General features: G+C 36.4%; 1 protein-coding gene across 5 annotated transcripts in view; it reads left to right on the plus strand.

The window, feature by feature from the left end:
* The window catches only part of KLHL13 (kelch like family member 13), a 196546-nt gene that overhangs the window by 69234 nt on the left and 107521 nt on the right, over positions 1–19791 (plus strand). For 4 of the 5 annotated variants that reach the window (XM_086388275.1, XM_086388281.1, XM_086388280.1 and 1 more), the window contains exon 2: positions 11907–11980. The exons of the other annotated variant lie outside the window; for it this stretch is intronic. In XM_086388275.1, the coding sequence (XP_086244401.1) occupies positions 11931–11980 (50 nt within the window). In that variant the 5' untranslated portion in view covers positions 11907–11930. The remainder of the gene's footprint in view (positions 1–11906; positions 11981–19791) is intronic. 5 annotated transcript variants of the gene reach the window in all.

Genomic DNA, 19791 nt, shown 5'->3' on the forward strand with positions numbered 1-19791 from the left:
AAAATAAGTACATAAATAAAAGTTAAAAAGAAAACAAAAATACTAATTAGAAAAGATATATGCACCCCAGTGTTCATAGCATTATTCATAATAGCCAAGATATGGAAACACCCTAGATATACATCAATAGATGAATTAATAAAGATTTGGTATATATAAACAATGAAATACTACTCAGTTATCCATCAACAGATGGGCTAATGAAGAAGACTTGGTATATATATACAATGGCATATTAGTCATAAAAAATGAAATTTTGCAGTTGTGTCAACATGGATAGACCTGGACGGTTTTGTACCTACTGAAATAAGCCAGACAGAGAAAGTCCAATACAGTGTTTTCACTAACCTGTGGAATCTAAAAAATGAAACAGATGAACAATTATAACAAAATAGAAACAGACTCACAGATAGGGAGAACAAACTAGTTGTTACCCAAGGATAGGAAGTGGCAGGAGGAGCAAACTAGGTGAAGGGGATTAAGAGGTACAGACTACTAAGTATAAAATAGTTACAAGGATGTAATTTACAGTACAGGGAATGTCCTTTTTGTATGGAGTGTGTTCTATAAAAATATTAAGTTACTATTTTGTATACCTGAAACTAATATAATATTGTATGTTAACTGCAATTAAAAACAAGAAAATAAACTGCATTTTTTGTAATTTGAAAATGTGAACATTAAATAGGAAAAAAATCTCCTTTATATTATTCTACTACTTTTATATATTTTTTCATATGTAGAGATTTAATTCCTCTGAGGTGTATATATATGGTATAGAGAGAACTTCTATTTTTTCCCACTAATGTATCCAGTTTCCTCACAAATATTTATTGAGAATTTCATCTTTTTTTGCTAATTGTGACTACCACATTCACCATAGTTAATAACCATATTTATTTTGATCTATTTTTAGATTCTGTTCTGTTGATCCTTTTGTCTGTTCCCACACTAGTACCACACTGTTTTAATAGTTACTGTGCCTTAATAGTTGCATCAAGTGGAAGTTGCTTCCCCCCTTACTTAAAAAAAAGATTTGGGCAATTTTTATGTGTTACATCTCCCATTGAACTATAGTTTCAACATGTAAAATATCCATCCTCCTCCACAATAAAAATCTGACCCTTTGCTAATTTGATTCAGATTGCATTGCATTTCTATATGAATTTTGTGTAAAATGTCTGTTCTTCAATATTCTGTGTGGGGGGGTATCTGTGTCCATGTATTCATTTATTCGGGTCCTTTCCTGGGGGCTCAGACGGTAAAGAATTTGCCTGCAATGCGGAATATCTGGTTTGATCCCTAGGTTGGGAAGATCCCCTGGAGGAGGGCATGGCAGCCACTTCAGTATTCTTGCCTGGAGAATCCCATGGACAGAGGAGCTTGGCAGGCTACAGTCCATAGGGTCACAAAGAGTCAGACATGACTAAGTGACTCACATTTTAAAAAATTATTTTGTGAAATTTTATTTTTATAAGTCTTTCACATTCTTTTTAAGCTTATTCCTAGTTATCTTACAAATCTATGTCTTTGTGGAACTGATATTCTTGTAGTAGTCGATTTACAGTGTTAGTTTTCCAGTTAATTCTGCTCAGTTCAGTTCAGTTGCTCAGTCATATCTGACTCTTTGCTACCCCATGGACTGCAGCACTCCAGGCCTCACTGTCCATCACCAGCTCCTGGAGTTTATTCAAACTCATATCCCTTGAGTCGGTGATGCCGTCCAACCATCTCATCCTCTGTTGTCTCCTTCTCCCACCTGCAATCGTTCCCAGCATCAGGGTCTTTTCAAATGAGTCAGCTCTTTGCATCAGGTGGCCACAGTATCGGAGTTTCAGCTTCAACATCAGTCCTTCCAATGAACGCTCAGGACTGATCTCCTTTAGGATGGACTGATTGGATCTTCTTGCAGTCCAAGGGACTCTCAAGAGTCTTCTCCAACACCACCGTTCAAAAGCATCAATTCTTCCGCACTCAGCTTTCTTTATAGTCCAACTTTCACATTCATACATGACTACTGGAAAACCATAGCCTTGACTAGACGGACTTTTGTTGGCAAAGAAATGTCTGCTTTTTAATATGCTGTCTAGGTTGGTCATAACTTTTCTTCTGAGGAGTAAGTGTCTTTTAATTTCATGGCTGCAATCACCATCTGCAGTGATTTTGGAGCCCCACAAAATAAAGTCAGCCGCTGTTTCCACTGTTTCCCCATCTTTTTGCCATGAAATAATGGGACCAGATGCCATCATCTTAGTTTTCTGAATGTTGAGCTTTAAGCCAACTTTTTCACTCTCCTCATTCATTCATCAAGAGGCTCTTTAGTTCTTCTTCACTTTCTGCCATAAGAGTGGTGTCATCTGCATATCTGAGGTTATTGATATTTCTCCTGACAATCTTGATTCCAGCTTGTGCTTCATCCAGCCCAGCGTTTCTCATGATGTACTCTGCATATAAGTTAAATAAGCAGGGTGACAATATACGGCCTTGATGTACTCCTTTCCTGATTTGGAACCAATCTGTTGCTCTATTTACAGTTCTAACTGTTGTTTCCTGACCTGCATACAGGTTTCTCAGGAGGCAGGTCAGGTGGTCTGGTATTCCCATCTCTTTCAGAGTTTTCCACAGTTTATTGTGATCCACACAGTCAAAGGCTTTGGCATAGTCAGTAAAGCAGAAATAGATGTTTTTCTGGAACTCTCTTGCTTTTTCCATGATCCAGTGGATGGATGTTGGCAATTTGATCTCTGGTTCCTCTGCCTTTTCTAAAACCAGCTTGAACATCTGGAAGTTCACAGTTCACATATTGTTGAAGCCTGGCTTGGAGAATTTTGAGCATTTACCAGCGTGTGAGATGAGTGCAATTGTGCGGTAGTTTTAGCATTCTTTGGCATTGTCAAAATGTGGTCCACTGGAGAAGGGAATGACAAACCACTTCAGTATTCTTGCCTTGAGAACCCCATGAACAGTATGAAAAGGCAAAAAGATAGGACACTGAAAGATGAACTCACCACGTCGGTAGGTGCCCAATATGCTACTGGAGATCAGTGGAGAGATAACTCCAGAAAGAATGAAGAGACAGAGCCAAAGCAAAACAACACCCATTTGTGGATGTGACTGGTGATGGAAGCAAGGTCTGATGCTATAAAGAGCAATATTGCATAGGAACCTGGAATGATCATGAATGAAGGCAAATTGGAAGTGGTCAAACAGGAGATGGCAAGAGTGAATGTCAACATTTTAGGAATCATAGGAATCAATGAACTAAAAAATTCTTCTGGACTTTTTATAAAAACTTTCATGTTATCTGTAAATCTTAGACCTTAAAGTGTCATTCATGGTCTAGCAGCAGCAGCAGCATTCTTTTTCAACCTCTTAGAAAAGCAAATTCTCTGGATCCATCCCTCATCAACTGACTGAGAAACTCAGAGGTAGAGCCCAGCTGTCTGTGTTCATCTTGCTCTCCAGAAAACTCTAATACGTAGTGAAGTTTGAGGACCACTGATGTAAATGATAGTTTTTATTTTTTCTTACCCATATTTTCACTTCTCACCTCTATTTTCTTGCAAGATGTGTATGTAACAGTTCACAGTCTGTTATATAGAATGGATTGTATAGAATGGACTTTGAAGAGCCTGAGACAAATTAGTAACTTTCCAGAGAAACACTGGAGAGGGGAATGATGGGAAATGAATACTTTTTTAACCAGGTGAATGGGTAGTGGGGTGTACTTAACCTCAGACTGAGGTTGACTGGGTCAGAGAAATTAAGTATATTAAGATGAATTTTAGCCCTTATTATATAAAAACAGTAACTATTAGAAAATCAGATAGAATTACATTAATACAAGGACAATAACTTCCTTCAACATTGGTAAAAGACAAATGATTCCATTAACCAACAATATATCCCAAAGGCATCCATAAAGCTTTTTATAAGTGTCAGTATGAAAAGGGACTTCCATTGGATCACACTGAAGAAGGAAGGAGTGGTATTATTGCAAAGAGCAGTGGAACTGCATGGTGTAGGTACATCAATAAAGAGCAAGATGGTAGTGACCATGTGGGGCAGGTTACCCCCGTGACTGCAGCAATAAAGGTGAAATTATTAAGAGTGTGTCAGTCTTGGCATACAGCCAGGGGAAGGAAGAAACCTATGGGTTATGGAACGTGGGGCTCCAGTATATTTGGTTGGAGGAAGCCAGGCAGGCTGATCTCTTACATAAAGGGTATATTCTGAAATCAGCTGTCACTGCAGCCATTTGTACAGTGCAACTGTTATTCTTTGTAGCCTTGCACATTTTGTTAGGGGTGCTTATGTGGGAACATTCTACATGGTTCTAGTTGGTTTCAGAATTTCTCTAGGGAAAAATCATCACCCAGCTCAAATCTCGTGCTCTATTGTTTTAGGGTAGGACCTCAGTGCCATGGGTGGGAGGGGAGTGTGGTGTCTGTCATGTGTGAAAGCTGGAGGATTCAATAGTCTGTGACATGTTAAAAGTTAACCTTTAAGTAACAAACTATTTCTGTTCCTTAAATTCCAAAGTTTGGGATTTCAAAATGATTTTGAATTTTTCATGACACTGCTACATATAACTTGATTTAGAGAGAAGAGCAATTATGTACAACTTTTCTACAGGTTGCCATGTTTCGATTTTGTAATGTTTAGCACTTTTCACTGATCTTTTCTATCAGCCTTCTTTTCTCACTGTACTCAAAATTTTAGTTGAAGACATATGATTATAGAAACTCTCAGAATTTCTTTTATATAACATCAGCTTAGTTCATAAGCAGGGCTTTCCTTACATGGTGTGAAATTGGCTAGGCATATCTCAAATCTCATTATTTTTAAAGCTGTTGGTTCTTAGATAGGGTAGGAAAGTGAGACTGTGGGGTTTAATTAAATACTAAGTCATAAACTAGAATCTCTATTTGAAATATTATCTAAGTGTATGACAGGTGATTGAGAATTATTAGATTTGTGAGTTACTTAAAATAAATGCTTGAGAGTAAAATTAGTTGAGCTTATGCAAGATATCTCAGCTATCAGAAACAGTCTTGTCAGTTTTATTTCTTGTGATCCAAGTAGAATATTTTAAAGGCAAAACCACAATTAGATTTTTGTCATGTGTGTGCTCTGAGTAACAACTAGTCTCCCTTTTATTTGTCAGAGTATTTATGGCCATGGAGAATTTTATCTTTTTAATTACAGTATGTGTCTAGGTATATATTTGTCCTGTCCTTTTTTTTCCCTTAAATGTTGGCCTTTATATGTCATGTCTTGTCTGCTTGTCTACACAGTCCCTACTTTAGGGCAGAGATAATACATGATACTTTCTTTGTTTCTTTTATTAAAACATTTCAAGCATAGGGAAAAGTTGTTCTTTAGTTGCTAAGTCCTTTCCGACTCTTTGCAACCCGGCTGTAGTCCACCAGGCTCCTCTTGTCCGTGGGATTTCCCAGACAAGAATACTGGAATGAGTTGCCATTTTCTTCTCCAAAGGATCTTCCTAACCCAGGGATTGTACCCACATCTCCTGCATTAGCAGGTGGATTCTTTACAACTAGCCACCAAGGAAGCCCTGCAGGGAAAAGTACAGAGGCCAGTATAACAAACGATCACATAGTGAAAGTTGCTTAGTCATGTCTGACTCTTTGCAACCCCATGGACTATACAGTCCATGGAATTCTCCAGGCCAGAATACTGGAGTGGGTAGCCTTTCCCGTCTTCAGGGGATCTTCCCATCCCAGAGATCGAACCCAGGTCTCCCGCATTGCAGGCGGATTCTTTACCAGGTGAGCCACAGGGAAGCAACTGTGCAATATCTTAATGTTTTACCATTTTTGTTTCAGATGCTTAGCAAGATGTTAGATTCAGGCAGAACTCCTAGTGTATCCCTCCCCAATTGCATTCCTCACCCTTCTTCTCTTGAGGTAACAACTGTGCCAAATTTTCTTATCATTCCTATGAATATTTTTATGCTTTTTCTATGTATGTATATGTGTGTGTCTATATGTCATCTGGTATTACCTTATGTGCTTTTGAAATTTATTTCATAGTATTGTACTTCTTTTAGTTTGCATTTTTACTTAATTTTTAATTGAAGTACAGTTGATTCACAATATTGTGTTAGTTCCAAGTGTACAGTACAATGATTCAGTTATACACACAAAGACATATATTCTTTTTCAGATTCTTACCCCTTATTATTATTATAAAATATCAAGTAGAGTTTCCTGTGTTATACAGTAGGACCTTATATTTTATTTTATTTATAGTAGTGTCTATATGTTAATCTAGAATTCCTAATGTATCCCTCCTCCCCCCTTTCCCCTTTGATAAGCATAGTTTGTTTTCTGTATCAGTGGGCCTATTTCTGTTTTGTAAATATGTTCATTTGTATAATTTTTTTTTTAGGTTCTATTTGTATAATTTTTTTTTAGGTTCTACACATAAGCAATGTCATAATGTTTGTTTTTCTCTCCCTGGCTTACTTCACTTAGTATGATATCTCTAGGTCCATTCATGTTGCTGCAAATGGCATTATTTCATTCCTTTTTATGACTGAGTAGTATTCCATTATGTATATGTACCACATCTTCTTTATCTATTCATCTGTCAGTGAACATTTAAATTGTTTCCATGTCTTGGCTGTTGTAAACAGCACTGCAGTAAAGATTGGGGTGCAATGTGTATCTTTTCAAAGTACAGCTTTTTGCAGATATATGGAGTGGGATTTCAGGATCATACAGTGGCTCTATTTTTAGTTTTTAAAGGAACCTCCATATTGCTCTCCATAGAGGCTACACCAGTTTATAGTCCCATCAACAGTTTACTAGGGTTCCCTTTTCTCCATACCCTCTCCAGCATTTATTATTTGTAGACTTTGATGATGGCCATTCTGACCAGTGTGAGGTGATACTTCATTTTAGTTTTGATTTGCATTCCTCTAAGTAGCAGTGTTGTGGAGAAGGCAATGGCACCCCACTCCAGTACTCTTGCCTGGAAAACCCCATGGACGGAGGAGCCTGGTAGGCTGCAGTCCATGGAGTCGGGAAGAGTCAGACACGACTGAGCGACTTCACTTTCACTTTTCACTTTCATGCATTGGAAAAGGAAATGGCAACCCACTCCAGTGTTGTTGCCTGGAGGATCCCAGGGACAGGGGAGCCTGGTGGGCTGCCGTCTATGGGGTCACACAGAGTTGGACACGACTGACGTGACTTAGCAGCAGCAGTAGCAGCAGCAGTTTTGAGCATCTTTTAGTGTGCCTTTGGCCATCCGTATATCTTCTTTAGAGAAATGTCTATTTACATCTTCTGTCAGCTTTCTTATCTCACTGTACTTAATCAAAATTTTAGTTGAAGACCTATGATTATAGAAACTCTTAAAATTTCTTTTATATAACATTGGCTTAGTTCGTACACAGGGCTTTCCTTACATGGTGTGAAATTGGCTTTTCATCTTTTGCCCATTTTTTTATTGAATTGTTCATTTTTTTAAATATGAAGTTGTACAAGCTATTTGTATATTTTGGAGATTAATCCCTTGTTAGTCACATCATTTGCAAATATTTTCTTCCATTCTGTAGATTGTCTTTCTGTTTTGTTTATGGTTTCTTTACTGTACAAATGCTTTTGAGTTTAATTAGGTACCATTTGTTTATTTTTGTTTTTATTTCCATTACTCTAAGAGACAGATCCAAAAAGATCCATTTATGTCAAAAGTGTTCTGCTTATGTTTTCTTGTGGGAGTTTTTTTTTTTTTTTTAATGTAATGCTTTTCAGATATACCTGCTCTAGTATCTCCTGTTACTAAAACAAAGTAAAACAAAACATTGTCTACTTCCATCCTATATCTCATTCCATCTGTTGTGCTTGGTTGCTCAGTTGAGTCTGAATCTTTGCGATCCTGTGGACTGTAGCCTGCCATTCTCCTCTGTCCATGGGATTTTCCAGGCTACTACCTATTTATATCTCTTGCTAAGTAAGTGTTGTATGTGCTTATTTCCTGTCTTCATTCTCTCTTAAACTCACAATAATGAGCCTTTTTGCCACCATTCCATGTAAACACTTCTTATCCAGGTGACCAGTGACCTCCCAGTTACCACACCAAGTTGTTGTTCTCCATTTATCACTTAACCTCTCAGCAACATTGGACACATTTGGTTACCTTCTAAATTACTTCCTATAACACTTTCATTTACCTTCTAAATTACTACACCTCTTTGGTTTTCCTCCTCCCTCATGGCCAGTCCTTCTCATGCCTTTTGCTGCATTCTTGCCAGCTTTGTTTAGAAATAAATTGAATAAAAAAGTTTAGGATGAAAAGTGACCATCTCTCTCTGCCACCCTCAAAACCCATATCCCCTTTCACTAATAAAAAATATAAACAGATTTCATTTATGTGTGTATGTTTGTGTAAATCCTATGATGGGAACAGTGCCTCATTTTAAATTACAATTATTTGCTTATTAATGATTCTTATTTTCTGTGCACCTTCTGTTTATATTATTTGCTCATTTTTTCTATAGTGTTTTACTGATTAAGTGTGTAAGTTAAAATCATTAACTGTTTGTCGGGTATTGTGAATTTTTTTCCTACTTTATCAGATTCCATTTGACTTTGTGGCATTTTTGAAGTACAGAGTTCTAATTTTTTGCTATAATCAGCTTTAACAGTTTTTTTCCTTTATGGTTCCTGGCCTCTAGGTGCTGCTTACCTTCTCCACTAAATCATAAATAATTTCACTTTAGTTTTCTTTGGTCCTGCTTCAAAGCTTCCTTTTTTTACCTTTAAATCTTTGATCCTTCTGGAATTTATTCAGTGTATGAAATGAAGAGGTGTGCATCCTGTTTATTTTTCTAAGTGACTACTTGATTGTCCCCCAATCATTTAATCATCTCTATTTCTCTTGTTTGAGGACCACCTTCACTATAGAGTAATTCCCTGGTGTATTTGAATTACTCCCAAGTTATTAAAAATGTATTTATTTCTGTTTTATTTTTTAAACCACTTCAGTGTGACACTGATATGGAACTACCCTTGAAAAGAGATCATCATGGACTTTATAGCTGTCAAATCATTTAGCTGTGTATTTCTTTGGGCACAAAGTGAAACAGTTGAATACTCTCCGACCACTCTTCTTCTAAACTATCCTTCTTTTCACATTTCTCTTAGTTTCCCTCCTACCAATTGTCTCATTTCTTTGCTAGCTTGTCTTCCTCTGTTTCTTGCACAAAAGTGTTCATTGGATTTGCACTTTATTCTGGCATGAGTAAATACTTCCCCATCTCACCCCTTGAGCTGTTACTTAACTGGCTAAATATTCCTGTGTTTTCATTTCTACTTCGAACCTAAATCTAGAACTATATTTCCAATTTTCTATTAAATACTATATGATGTGCTCTGGGTTATTTCAATATGTGTATACAAACCATTGTTGTCCTTGTTTTCAATGTTTTTCTTTCTTTCTATACCCTACCTCACTTGCTATCATCACCATTTCTTCCTGTTACTTAGATTTTATCTTTGATATGTCTCCTTTTCCCTTTAAAATCTGTCAGTAATCTGTCACAGGTCCTAGTTCTTCCTTCCTATTCTCATAGTTTTTGTCTGTGCTTTCATTTCATGCTTTCATTTTGGAAGTAGTTTCTTATCAGTCTCCATATTTCTGGTCGCTCTGTCTCTGGTCCAGCCCCACATTACAAGAAGTGTTAATTTTCTACTACATGTATTTGATCAGACAAACCCCATGTTTAAAAAGTTGGTTTCATTTATATCCTGTATAAGTTGATCACATGCACTTACTTCCTCTTTCTTCTTAACTCCATTAAAATGAGAGTAAAGAAATGGAAAAATTCAAAAGGACAAAGAGAACAGGAGTGGAAACACTGACAGATGTGAGGTTGGAACTATTTTATTTTATGTTTCTTTTACTTTTAGCAAAGGAAGTTATAACTCCAGTATCTTCCCCTACATGTTTTGAGAGAAACCAACTCATTCTTCCCATAGAATTCCTAGTATTTCAAGACTTGGAGGTGCCTGGTCTGCAGAAGGCAGGAATGAGTCATGAGATTGAAAACATGGGCTGTTCCTTGAAAGTCTTTAAAATAAGTGGCTAATGTCCCCTGTACCCCATCTCTGCTCCTCTGGAGACCAGAGGGTTATTATCTGGAGAATTTGATGGGAGAGCCCTAGACTCAGAGATCCACCTGCAGCAAGTGGATTGCTTAAAACAATGGGATTACATGAAAATTTGCATACCTCATTTGGGGACCTCTATGTTCTACCCTAGATATAATTGGTAAGATGTTTTATGAGTTATTTTCACATTCCCAGATTCCTAACGGTGATCTAGATATAATAGGTTTTCTCTTGGCACATCCTCTAAGAAATCAAGTAACCTAATAAGCAAAATGAAAAATTTCTCAGCATCTCAAAACCCTAACTGGTTAAACATTTTCAGAAAATGTAAGTCAAAAGTCAGTTGATTTTGAGATGCTTAAAATATTTTATTTTGTTTAGGCTACTCAGTTTCTTTACTTGATTATAAATTTACTTGATTCTTTACAGGATTATAAGCAGAAAAATGTGATTGTGCAAATAAATGTAAATGCTGTGTTTTCATTTGATTTGTTTCTTGTTTAGAGTTTTGAAGACCCAAGAAATAGAGTATAGTTGACCCTTATACAACACAGCAGTTAGGAGCACCAGCCCCCAAGCAGTTGAAAATTCTCTTATTGCTATCTCTGTCTCAAAAAAAAACAAAAACAAAAGAATTGATAAATTGTACACCCATGGATGTGAAGTTGAAACAGTTTGGGTAGAATCAGGACTCAAACCCTAGTTCTTTTGATTCCATATTATGATCTGTAATCAAACACAAACATTTCCCCACACTTAGTTAATTTAAAGATGTATACAATAAAAATGTGCATACTATATTTATTGAAAAAAGTCCACATGTAAGTGGACCTGCATATTTCAAACCTGTGTTGTTCAAGGATCAACTGTACTTTTTTCTCTTCTGCTTTTTTGCTTTTGTCCCTAAATTAAGGGACAGGAAGAAGGCAGGGAACAATTTTCCCCTCTAGCTTCATTATTTTAGGTTTTCACAGAGTTTTGTAACAAGCATAATTATATGAACAAACTAAATTGGATAGTGTACACTTTTACCTTCCAATGCAATAAATAGATTTTATTAATAAACATTTATGTAAAGTATACACTTTTGCTTCCCAATATAGTTGAAATTAATAGAATGCATTAAATACATTCTTTATTGCCAATGCAAAGCATCCACACTACTAAAAACATATAGTTACTACCACCCCACCTGCTCTTTCCCATAAAAGCAACATTCCTACCTCCATTACCTATTTTATATCTTTAAGTTTTAAAAGTATTTAAAAGCATATCTCTATCCTTACTTTTGAGCAATCACTTGGAAAATTATGGACCCTCCATGTGGTCCCCACAGGCCTCAAGGCCCCCTGGTAACTTGGGATTCAACGCCGTGTCTGAATCTGCTTGTCAAATGTTTGCCTCAGCTCTTTGCTTCTAGCTTCTGTGTCTCACCCAGCTTCACACAGACTCCCCCAGGTCTTCTGACTGTCGTTTAATCCAACTTCCTGTTTACATGGTGGTTTTTCCATGGTTAATTGTTGGCTAATGATTTCACATGAAATTAGCTAGTACTCTTTTAATGATTCAGTACTGAATTTTGTAGGTATTTTGACTATTGCAGATTCAGTTTCTTAATTTTCATAAGCTGTAGTATGGATACTAGATACATGGATGTGCATTTTGTTTATCACAAACTATGTAGAATATTACAAAGGTAGCAAAATGTGAAAATTCGAGTGTTGATTTTCATAGTAAATATTGACTTCTTTTCCTCCTGCACAGGTCATTATCCAACTTCTAGAGGTGATGGATCATCTGCATAGAGGGGAATCAATTGCTGCAGTACTCCGTAACCGGTATATTTATGGAAGCAGTTTACCTTATAAGTTATATAATGTCTCTTCCATTTATTTATTTACCTAATATAAGTCGGTACTCAGTAAATATTTGTTGAATACCTGTTATAAAATTAAAATATTTGCTATATGAGTAAATAGAAGAATGCCTGAGTGACAAATGGAATGAAGAGAATGTTAATGACTATATTCTGATCTAATGAAAAAATAGAAAATATAACTAGAAAGCAAAATTGGTGGACATTGTGAACACCTGGAATTCAGTCAGTGGAGCTATCGATGTGAGTTTTTGGTTTTAAAGCATATCAATGAATAAATAGGGCTTCCCTGGTAGCTCAGCTGGTAAAGAGTTTGCCTGCAATGCAGGAGACCCCAGTTCTATTCCTGGGTTGGGAAGATCCACTGGGGAAGGGATAGGCTACCTACTCCAGTATTCCTGGCCTTCCCTGGTGACTCAGATGGTAAAGAATCCTCCTGCAATGTGGGAGACCTGGGTTCGATCCCTGAGTTGGGACGATCCCCTGAAGGAGGGCATGGCAACCCACTCCAGTATTATGGCCTGGAGAATAGAATTCAGTCAGTGGAGCTGTTGATGTGAATTTTTGGTTTTAAAGTATATAAGTGAATAAATACTGGTATCCATTGCTTACAAATAGATGTCTCAACAAAGTATTTTTTTAAATAGTATTGTCTGTGTTTGAGTGTACATTGCTGTTATCTGAAATTCCAGTTAAAACTTTTTCAGGGACTTATGAGAAATTCAGAGCTTCTTCTGTCAATTTAGGATTTTAAGTCATTTAAAGAAATATGGCCTTTGTTGGTGTGTGGAGAGCTGGAGCTTATCAAATAATTCAAAGTCTAACAGTGCTTGTATTGAAATACAAATGTAGGATTTTAACTATTTCAAAAATATAATATTTTTGTTACTCAGTTCTAAGGTACTTTAAAAATAGCTTCCCTGGTGGCTCAGAGGGTAAAGCGTCTGCCTGCAACGCGGGAGACCTAGTTTGATCCCTGGGTTGGGAAGATCCCCTGGAGAAGGAAATGGCAACCCACTCCAGTGTTCTTGTCTGGAGAATCCCATGGACGGAGAAGCCTGGTAGTCTACAGTCCATGGGGTTGCAAAGAGTCGGACACGACTAAGCGACTTGACTCACTCGCTCATTCATTAAAAGACTATGGAAGGAGGGGAAAGGTTGAAGTATGAAGGGGACATATATAAAGTCATTGTTATTTGAGAGATACCGTGCTAGGAATTTTGCATAGTATTCCCATCAAAGGAAAATCATATGAAGAGTATACGCTTGTTGGAATGTGGGCAAAGGGCTGTAAGGTAGACTTATTCAGAGATACTGCACACAAGGAAGTCATTGCAGGAATACTGTGTGGCTATATAGAAGAGAAGAGTAGATTGCAGGGGTAGATTTCTAGTGGGGAATTGAGACTGCAGAGTTCATGTGCTGCTGAAGTCAGGGGTCTGTATCACACATTTGGAAGAGGAACTGGTAGGAGGGCAGTATTTCCTAAGCTTAAGTTGATAACTGAGGTAGTTATAGCACAATGGAATTTGTTTCCATTATTATTATCAAGATATAATTACATATAGTAAAATACAGAAACATTTAAATATACCTCTGGATTTATTTTAATACATGCAAACATCCAGGTAACCACAACCGAGGTCAAGATATGAAACAGTTCCAGAGAACTCCCTCGTTGCCCTCTCCAGTTCGTGTCTCCTCCCGTCCTACTGACTTGTGTATCTTGGGTTCGTGTTGCTTTTCTTGAACTTCATGTAAATGTAGTCTAACACTGTGTATTCTTTTGTGTATGGCTTCTGTTGTTCAAAATAACGCTTTTGAAATCCATTATTATTGCAGGTATCAGTAATTCCTTGTTTTTATTGCTTGTAGTAGTCCCTTGTTTAAATATACCACAATTTATCCATTTCTTGTTGAGAGTCATTTAAGTTATACTCATTATTTGGCTATTATGAATTAAGCTGTTGTTGATCTTTTTAGCAAATTTTTTTGTGGACATACATATATACTCATTTCCTTTGGCTATATACCTAGAACTAGAATTGGTGGGTCATATGTGTATATATGTTTATTTAATTTATTTGACATTATTAGAAACTGCCAAACACTTTTAAAGAAGTTATACCAGTTTCTTCTCAGACCAATAAAAAGTGAGAATCTTTACAAACTCTTGGTGTTTACTTTTAGTTATTCTCTTGGGTGTATAGTTGTTTGCCACTATGGTTTTCACTTTGCATTTTCCTCATGTGAAATGATGTGAGTTTGTTTTTGTATGTTTGTTAGGTATTTATCTGTCTTTTAGAAGTATCCAAATCTTTTGCCCATTTAAAAATTGATTTTTTTCTCTTTGAGTTTTTAATTTTTTTTCTTTATATTTAGATAGATGTATTATGACTATTTTCTTCCATTCTGTAGCTTCCATCCCCTTTCTTATTGTGTCTTTTGGTGAGCAGTTTTATTTTTGTTTTATTTTTATGAAGTTCAATTGTCACTTTTTCTTTATGCTCAGTAATTTTTGCATATTTCTAAGAAATCTTTACTGTCCCAAATTTCAGGCTTTTTTCCTAATGTTTTAACCCCTGCATTGTAAGTGCATTCTTGACCAGAAACTTAAATAAATGAACTTATGACATGTTTGTATACACAAATTGTAGAACAGTTTCATATTCTAAATAAAAAAGAAACCAGACACATTTAGGAATGTATGAGAAGTATTAACCCTTTGTGACTAGGAAAGTTTTATTCCAGACTGTGAATTCTTTAATACCATGAAAGCTACTCATATGATGCAGTCTGTCAGTAGATTTCCTAAGAAATAAAAGATACAGTAAATGCTGAAGGTGTTTGAAAAAATTCATTGCCCATTTTAAGATTTAGAGTTAGTGAGTGATAGAAAGTTGCACTCTTAACAAGAATAGTAATTATCTGTCTGAAACCAACAAACAAGCATCGCACTTAATGATAAATATAAGAGTTGTTCCTTAAGCAGCAACAAAACAAAGATGCCCTCTATCACCATTTTAACGTGTATCTGTAAACTATGGTCAGTGTCGATAAAGAGGCATAGTTCACAGGAAGGAGGAAACAAAAATGATCAAGTTTTAGAAGATAGGGTCATGTACCTACAAAAGCTAAGACTTAAAAACAACTTCTTTGTTCACAGAATTTTATTTTTTTTATTTTTTTCTTTTTTTTAAAATTTTATTTTATTTTTAAACTTTACAATATTGTATTGGTTTTGCCGAACATCGAAATGAATCCTCCACAGGTATACACGTGTTCCCCATCCTGAACCCTCCTCCCTCCTCCCTCCCCGTACCATCCCTCTGGGTCGTCCCAGTGCACCAGCCCCAAGCATCCAGTATCGTGCATTGAACCTGGACTGGCGACTCGTTCTATATATGATATTATACGTATTTCAATGCCATTCTCCCAAATCATCCCACCCTCTCCCTCTCCCACAGAGTCCAAAAGACTGTTCTATACATCAGTGTCTCTTTTGCTGTCTCGTATACAGGGTTATTGTTACCATCTTTCTAAATTCCATATATATGCGCTAGTATACTGTATTGGTGTTTTTCTTTCTAGCTTACTTGACTCTGTATAATAGGCTAAGTTCTAAAATGTAGTTAGACATAAGGTAAAAATTACAAAACAATACCTTTTATCTGTATCAGACATAGCCATTTAGAATATATACTGGGGACTTGACTGGTAGCGCAGTGGATAGGAATCTGCCTGACAGTGCAGGGGACACAGATTCAGTCCCTTATCTGGGAAGATCCCACATGCCATGGAGCAGTTGAGCCTGTGCACCACAACTCCTGAGCCTGCACTCTAAAGCCCACGAAGGTGCAAGTACTGAGTTTATGTGCTGCAGCTTCTGAAGCCTGTGTGCCCTAGAGTACATGCTCCGCAATATGAGCTGCCACCGCAATGAGAAGCAGGCACACTGCAAGGAAGAGTGGCCTCCACTCACTACGACTAGAGAAAGCCTGGGCAAAGCAATGAAGACTCAGCACAGCCAAACATAGATAGATAAATAAATAGAATATATAAGGGAAAATATTCCATTTACAAAAGCCATAAAATTTAATTGTTCAGTGTTAGTCATTTAGTCATGTCTGACTCTTTGTGACCCCATGGACTATAGCCCACCAGGCTCCTCTGTCTATGGAATTCTCCAGGTAAGACTACTGGAATCAGTTGCCATTTCCTTCTCCAGGGAGTATTCCCGACCCATGGATCAAACCCAGCTTTCCCACATTGCAGGCAGACTCTTTACCAACTGAGACACTAGGAAAGCCCTTTAGTAATAAACCCAATAAAAACTTCTAAGACCTATATGAAGAAACTTTAAAAATTCAACTGAGAGATAAGAAGGAAGTTTTGTTTTTTTTTTTAATGGAGAGACATTGTATGGTCCTTGACTAAAAGACTAAATTTTGGGAAGAGACAAGCTCTTCCCACATTGTTTTATAGATTTAATACAAACTTAATAGGAAATATAAAATGTTGTCAAAGTGACTTTTCATTAAGATAATAAATGTATGGAAGAAATGTATTCCCATTGTTTAATATAATGTCTGGCATGTGTAGCAGTAATTACTGGTCAAAAAATTCTAATGATTTGTTCTGCTTATAATTCAGCAAACATTTATTGTGTAATCGCTAAGTGCTAAACATTTTCATTAGTTATTTTTGGCTGTGCTGGGTCTTCGTTGCTGCACGCGGACTTTCTCTAGTTAAAATGAGAAGTGGCTACTCTCTAGTCATGATGCTTGGGCTTCCCATTGCAGTAATTTCTCTTGTTGTAGAGCAAAGGCTCTAGGGCATGTAGGCTCAGTAGTTGCAACACACAGGCTTAGTTGCTCCACAGCATGTGGGATCTTCCTGGACCAGGGATTGAACCCATGTACTCTGCACTGCAAGGCAGACTCTCAACCACTGGGCTACCAGGGGAGCCTCGATGATGACTACATTAAAAATGATGAATCTTTGTTCTTATTGAACTTATATTTTGATGGAGATTGGGGTGGGGTCAGACAAAAACCAAATATATATTTATGTATGAGAAAGTTAATGCAGAAAATGAAACAAAGTAGATAAAGAATTAAGGGTGGAGGTTTGCAGTACCGAATAGCATTAATCTTTTATTAGTCTTAGACGTTTTTAGTCTTGCAGTCTACCATTCATCATCTGTTTTACCATGTTAAAAGTTTTATTCCAGTGATTCATCTGGTATAGAGAGAGGTCAGCCATGTATGACTTACTGTGCTGCAAACATCATCTCAGTGTGAGCATCTTCCTCACACTGACAGTACACGTTACGCACTGTCAGGGAGGGCCCACTTTGGTAAGAGTTACCCAGCTGGTGGTGTGTGGTGGTGTGTCCTTTTGGGGTTCCTAGCTGTAGGAAGGATTTCTGCAATGATGTAGAAAGCTCTGACAGTGTTCCAATTTTCTAAAAAGTATTCTTTGGTAAATAAAACAGAGCGTATAATAGTGTCTGGTATTTGCGACACAGGAGAAAGAGTGCCAGACACTGTATAATTGGATTTTCATCCCTTTAACAAATATTATGCACCATTTACTGTGCAAGGTGTTAGGGATATGACAGTGAATGATAATACATGGTTCCCTGTCAGTTAGGTGACTACTGTAGTAGGGAAAATAAGAAATGAGGAGAGTCTGAACAGAGGTGGTGGCAGAGGAAATGATGAAGAGTGGGGAGGAAGTTGTGAAATATTTGGGGTAACTTTAACAATGCTTGATATTTAACTAGATTCTTCACACTCCAATCCATATGATCTTTTAAAATGGCTTATCTGATAATGTGGTCCAGACTCCCCTTTCCTGTCTCCAGCTATTGAAATCTACCTGTTCTCCAAGACCCTCATCAAATTGTCTGCCCTGTCTGTCAGCCCTCCCTGATCAATCCAAGCAGATAATCAAAAGAAAGAAAGAAAGTGTAGTCCATAGTTGTGTCCAACTCTTTGTGATCCTATGGATTGTAGCCCGCCAGTCTCCTCTGTCCACGGGATTTTCAGATGATCAGGAGAGTCTCTTTTGTCTGTGAACCATTTTCTCATATTCATTCTCATGATGAATTTTCTCATATTTGGTTCTGCATTGAAGTAATTTGAGCATGTCTTTGCTTACAGCATCATTAAGAGAGCTCTTTCAGAGCGTGACTGCCTGCATCTAATGCATATTTACATCACATTGTATATAATGCAGGGTTTTGTACATAATAGGCATTCATCAAATATTTACAAACATTATAACATGTATCAACAATTATTTGTTGCTTGTGATTTTATTTGCTTAAATTGTTTAGGGTAGTTTTGTTTTCCACAGTCAACTCTTACTAAGAGTTAAGTAATTGGATATTAAACAGTAATCATTAAATTGTAAAATAGACTAATGAAATTTATTACAGATTTCTAAGAATAAGCTCAGACTTTTTAAACTGGCTTAATGTATAATCATTTCTTTTTTTATGTTGAAAATTTACTACAACAAAATATGGCTCATAATTAAGAAAAGTTAATTTTATGTTTTCTTCTCAAAGCTAGCATATAAAAGTATGTGCGTTCTATAGAACCTTAATTGTTTTTAAAACTATGGAAACAGCTATAATCATTTCTTACTATATGATGTCAAGGGAATACAGGGCTTTAAATCTGGTCATTTGATAGTTTAAAATATTGAGCCTTTACCTTTTATCAAGCACTGGTTTCATCTGTAACATTTAAGGATTGGAAAATCCTGACCTTCCTTTAAGTTTTAAAAGTCTGGAATTATATCTTTAAACCTAATCACATAGTAGGTGATAAATAACACGTCTTGGATTAACCTTGAAAATGGTCAGTCATTGAAGATATCCTTTTATTACTCTTTTCACAATTCAACTTTTTAAACTTCTATGAAGATAGGATTTTCTGTGCTTTCTAAAGATTAAAAATTTATGAGAATCTAGTTTTACCTTTGCTAAATTGAGTCAATGATTATAATAAGGTTAAATCTTTGGCTGGAAGATGCCTATAAGCATTATAATATGAGGATAATGCACAGATTTCTGAGACCAGTTACATTTTATACTATGGACTTTTATTTTGGCTCAGAAATTCTGTAGATCTTGGGTTACCTATTATTATTGTTGTAATATATTGCAGTATATGTGTGTTTATCAGCATATTTGTTCCTTTCACCGAAGAGTTACATATCTTTATACAAAGGGCATGGAATTGTTAGTAATGTTTGCCTGTTTGATCTTTCTAGAGAATTTTCTAGGCCATAGGAAGTGTCTCTCTTTCTGGGGAGAGGAATTACTACCCTGATTCCTCTATGTCTTGAATATTCCTGTTCATGATTCTTTGCGTAGTCTACACATTCTTTCTGGGACATCTCATCTACAGCCATTATTTCAATTCCAAACAGTGTGTGAAGACCTTAACATTTCTATTTAACATTTAAATCTTTTTCATGAGTCCCCCAACTAAAAAGTTCTTTATTCCTCTCTCTACTAGTTGTTCATTTGTTTTGACTTTACAAATAATTCATATTTATTATGGAACACTTAAAATAACAAATTATATACGTGTATGCAGAGAAAATAATCACCAGAAGTAACTCTCTTAAACCCCCTTAATGTATTTTCACTGTGGTTTTTTGGTGTATTTTAAAATGTAACTGAAGTTGTAATTATTGAACATGATATGGTATATGTGCTTAAGAGCAGAAACTTTGAAATCTTCCAAATACAAG

The sequence above is a fragment of the Bos grunniens genome, chromosome X (assembly GCF_055505025.1).
Source record: "Bos grunniens cultivar Pamir isolate PY7600 chromosome X, Bosgru_T2T1.0, whole genome shotgun sequence".
NCBI lineage: Eukaryota > Metazoa > Chordata > Mammalia > Artiodactyla > Bovidae > Bos > Bos grunniens.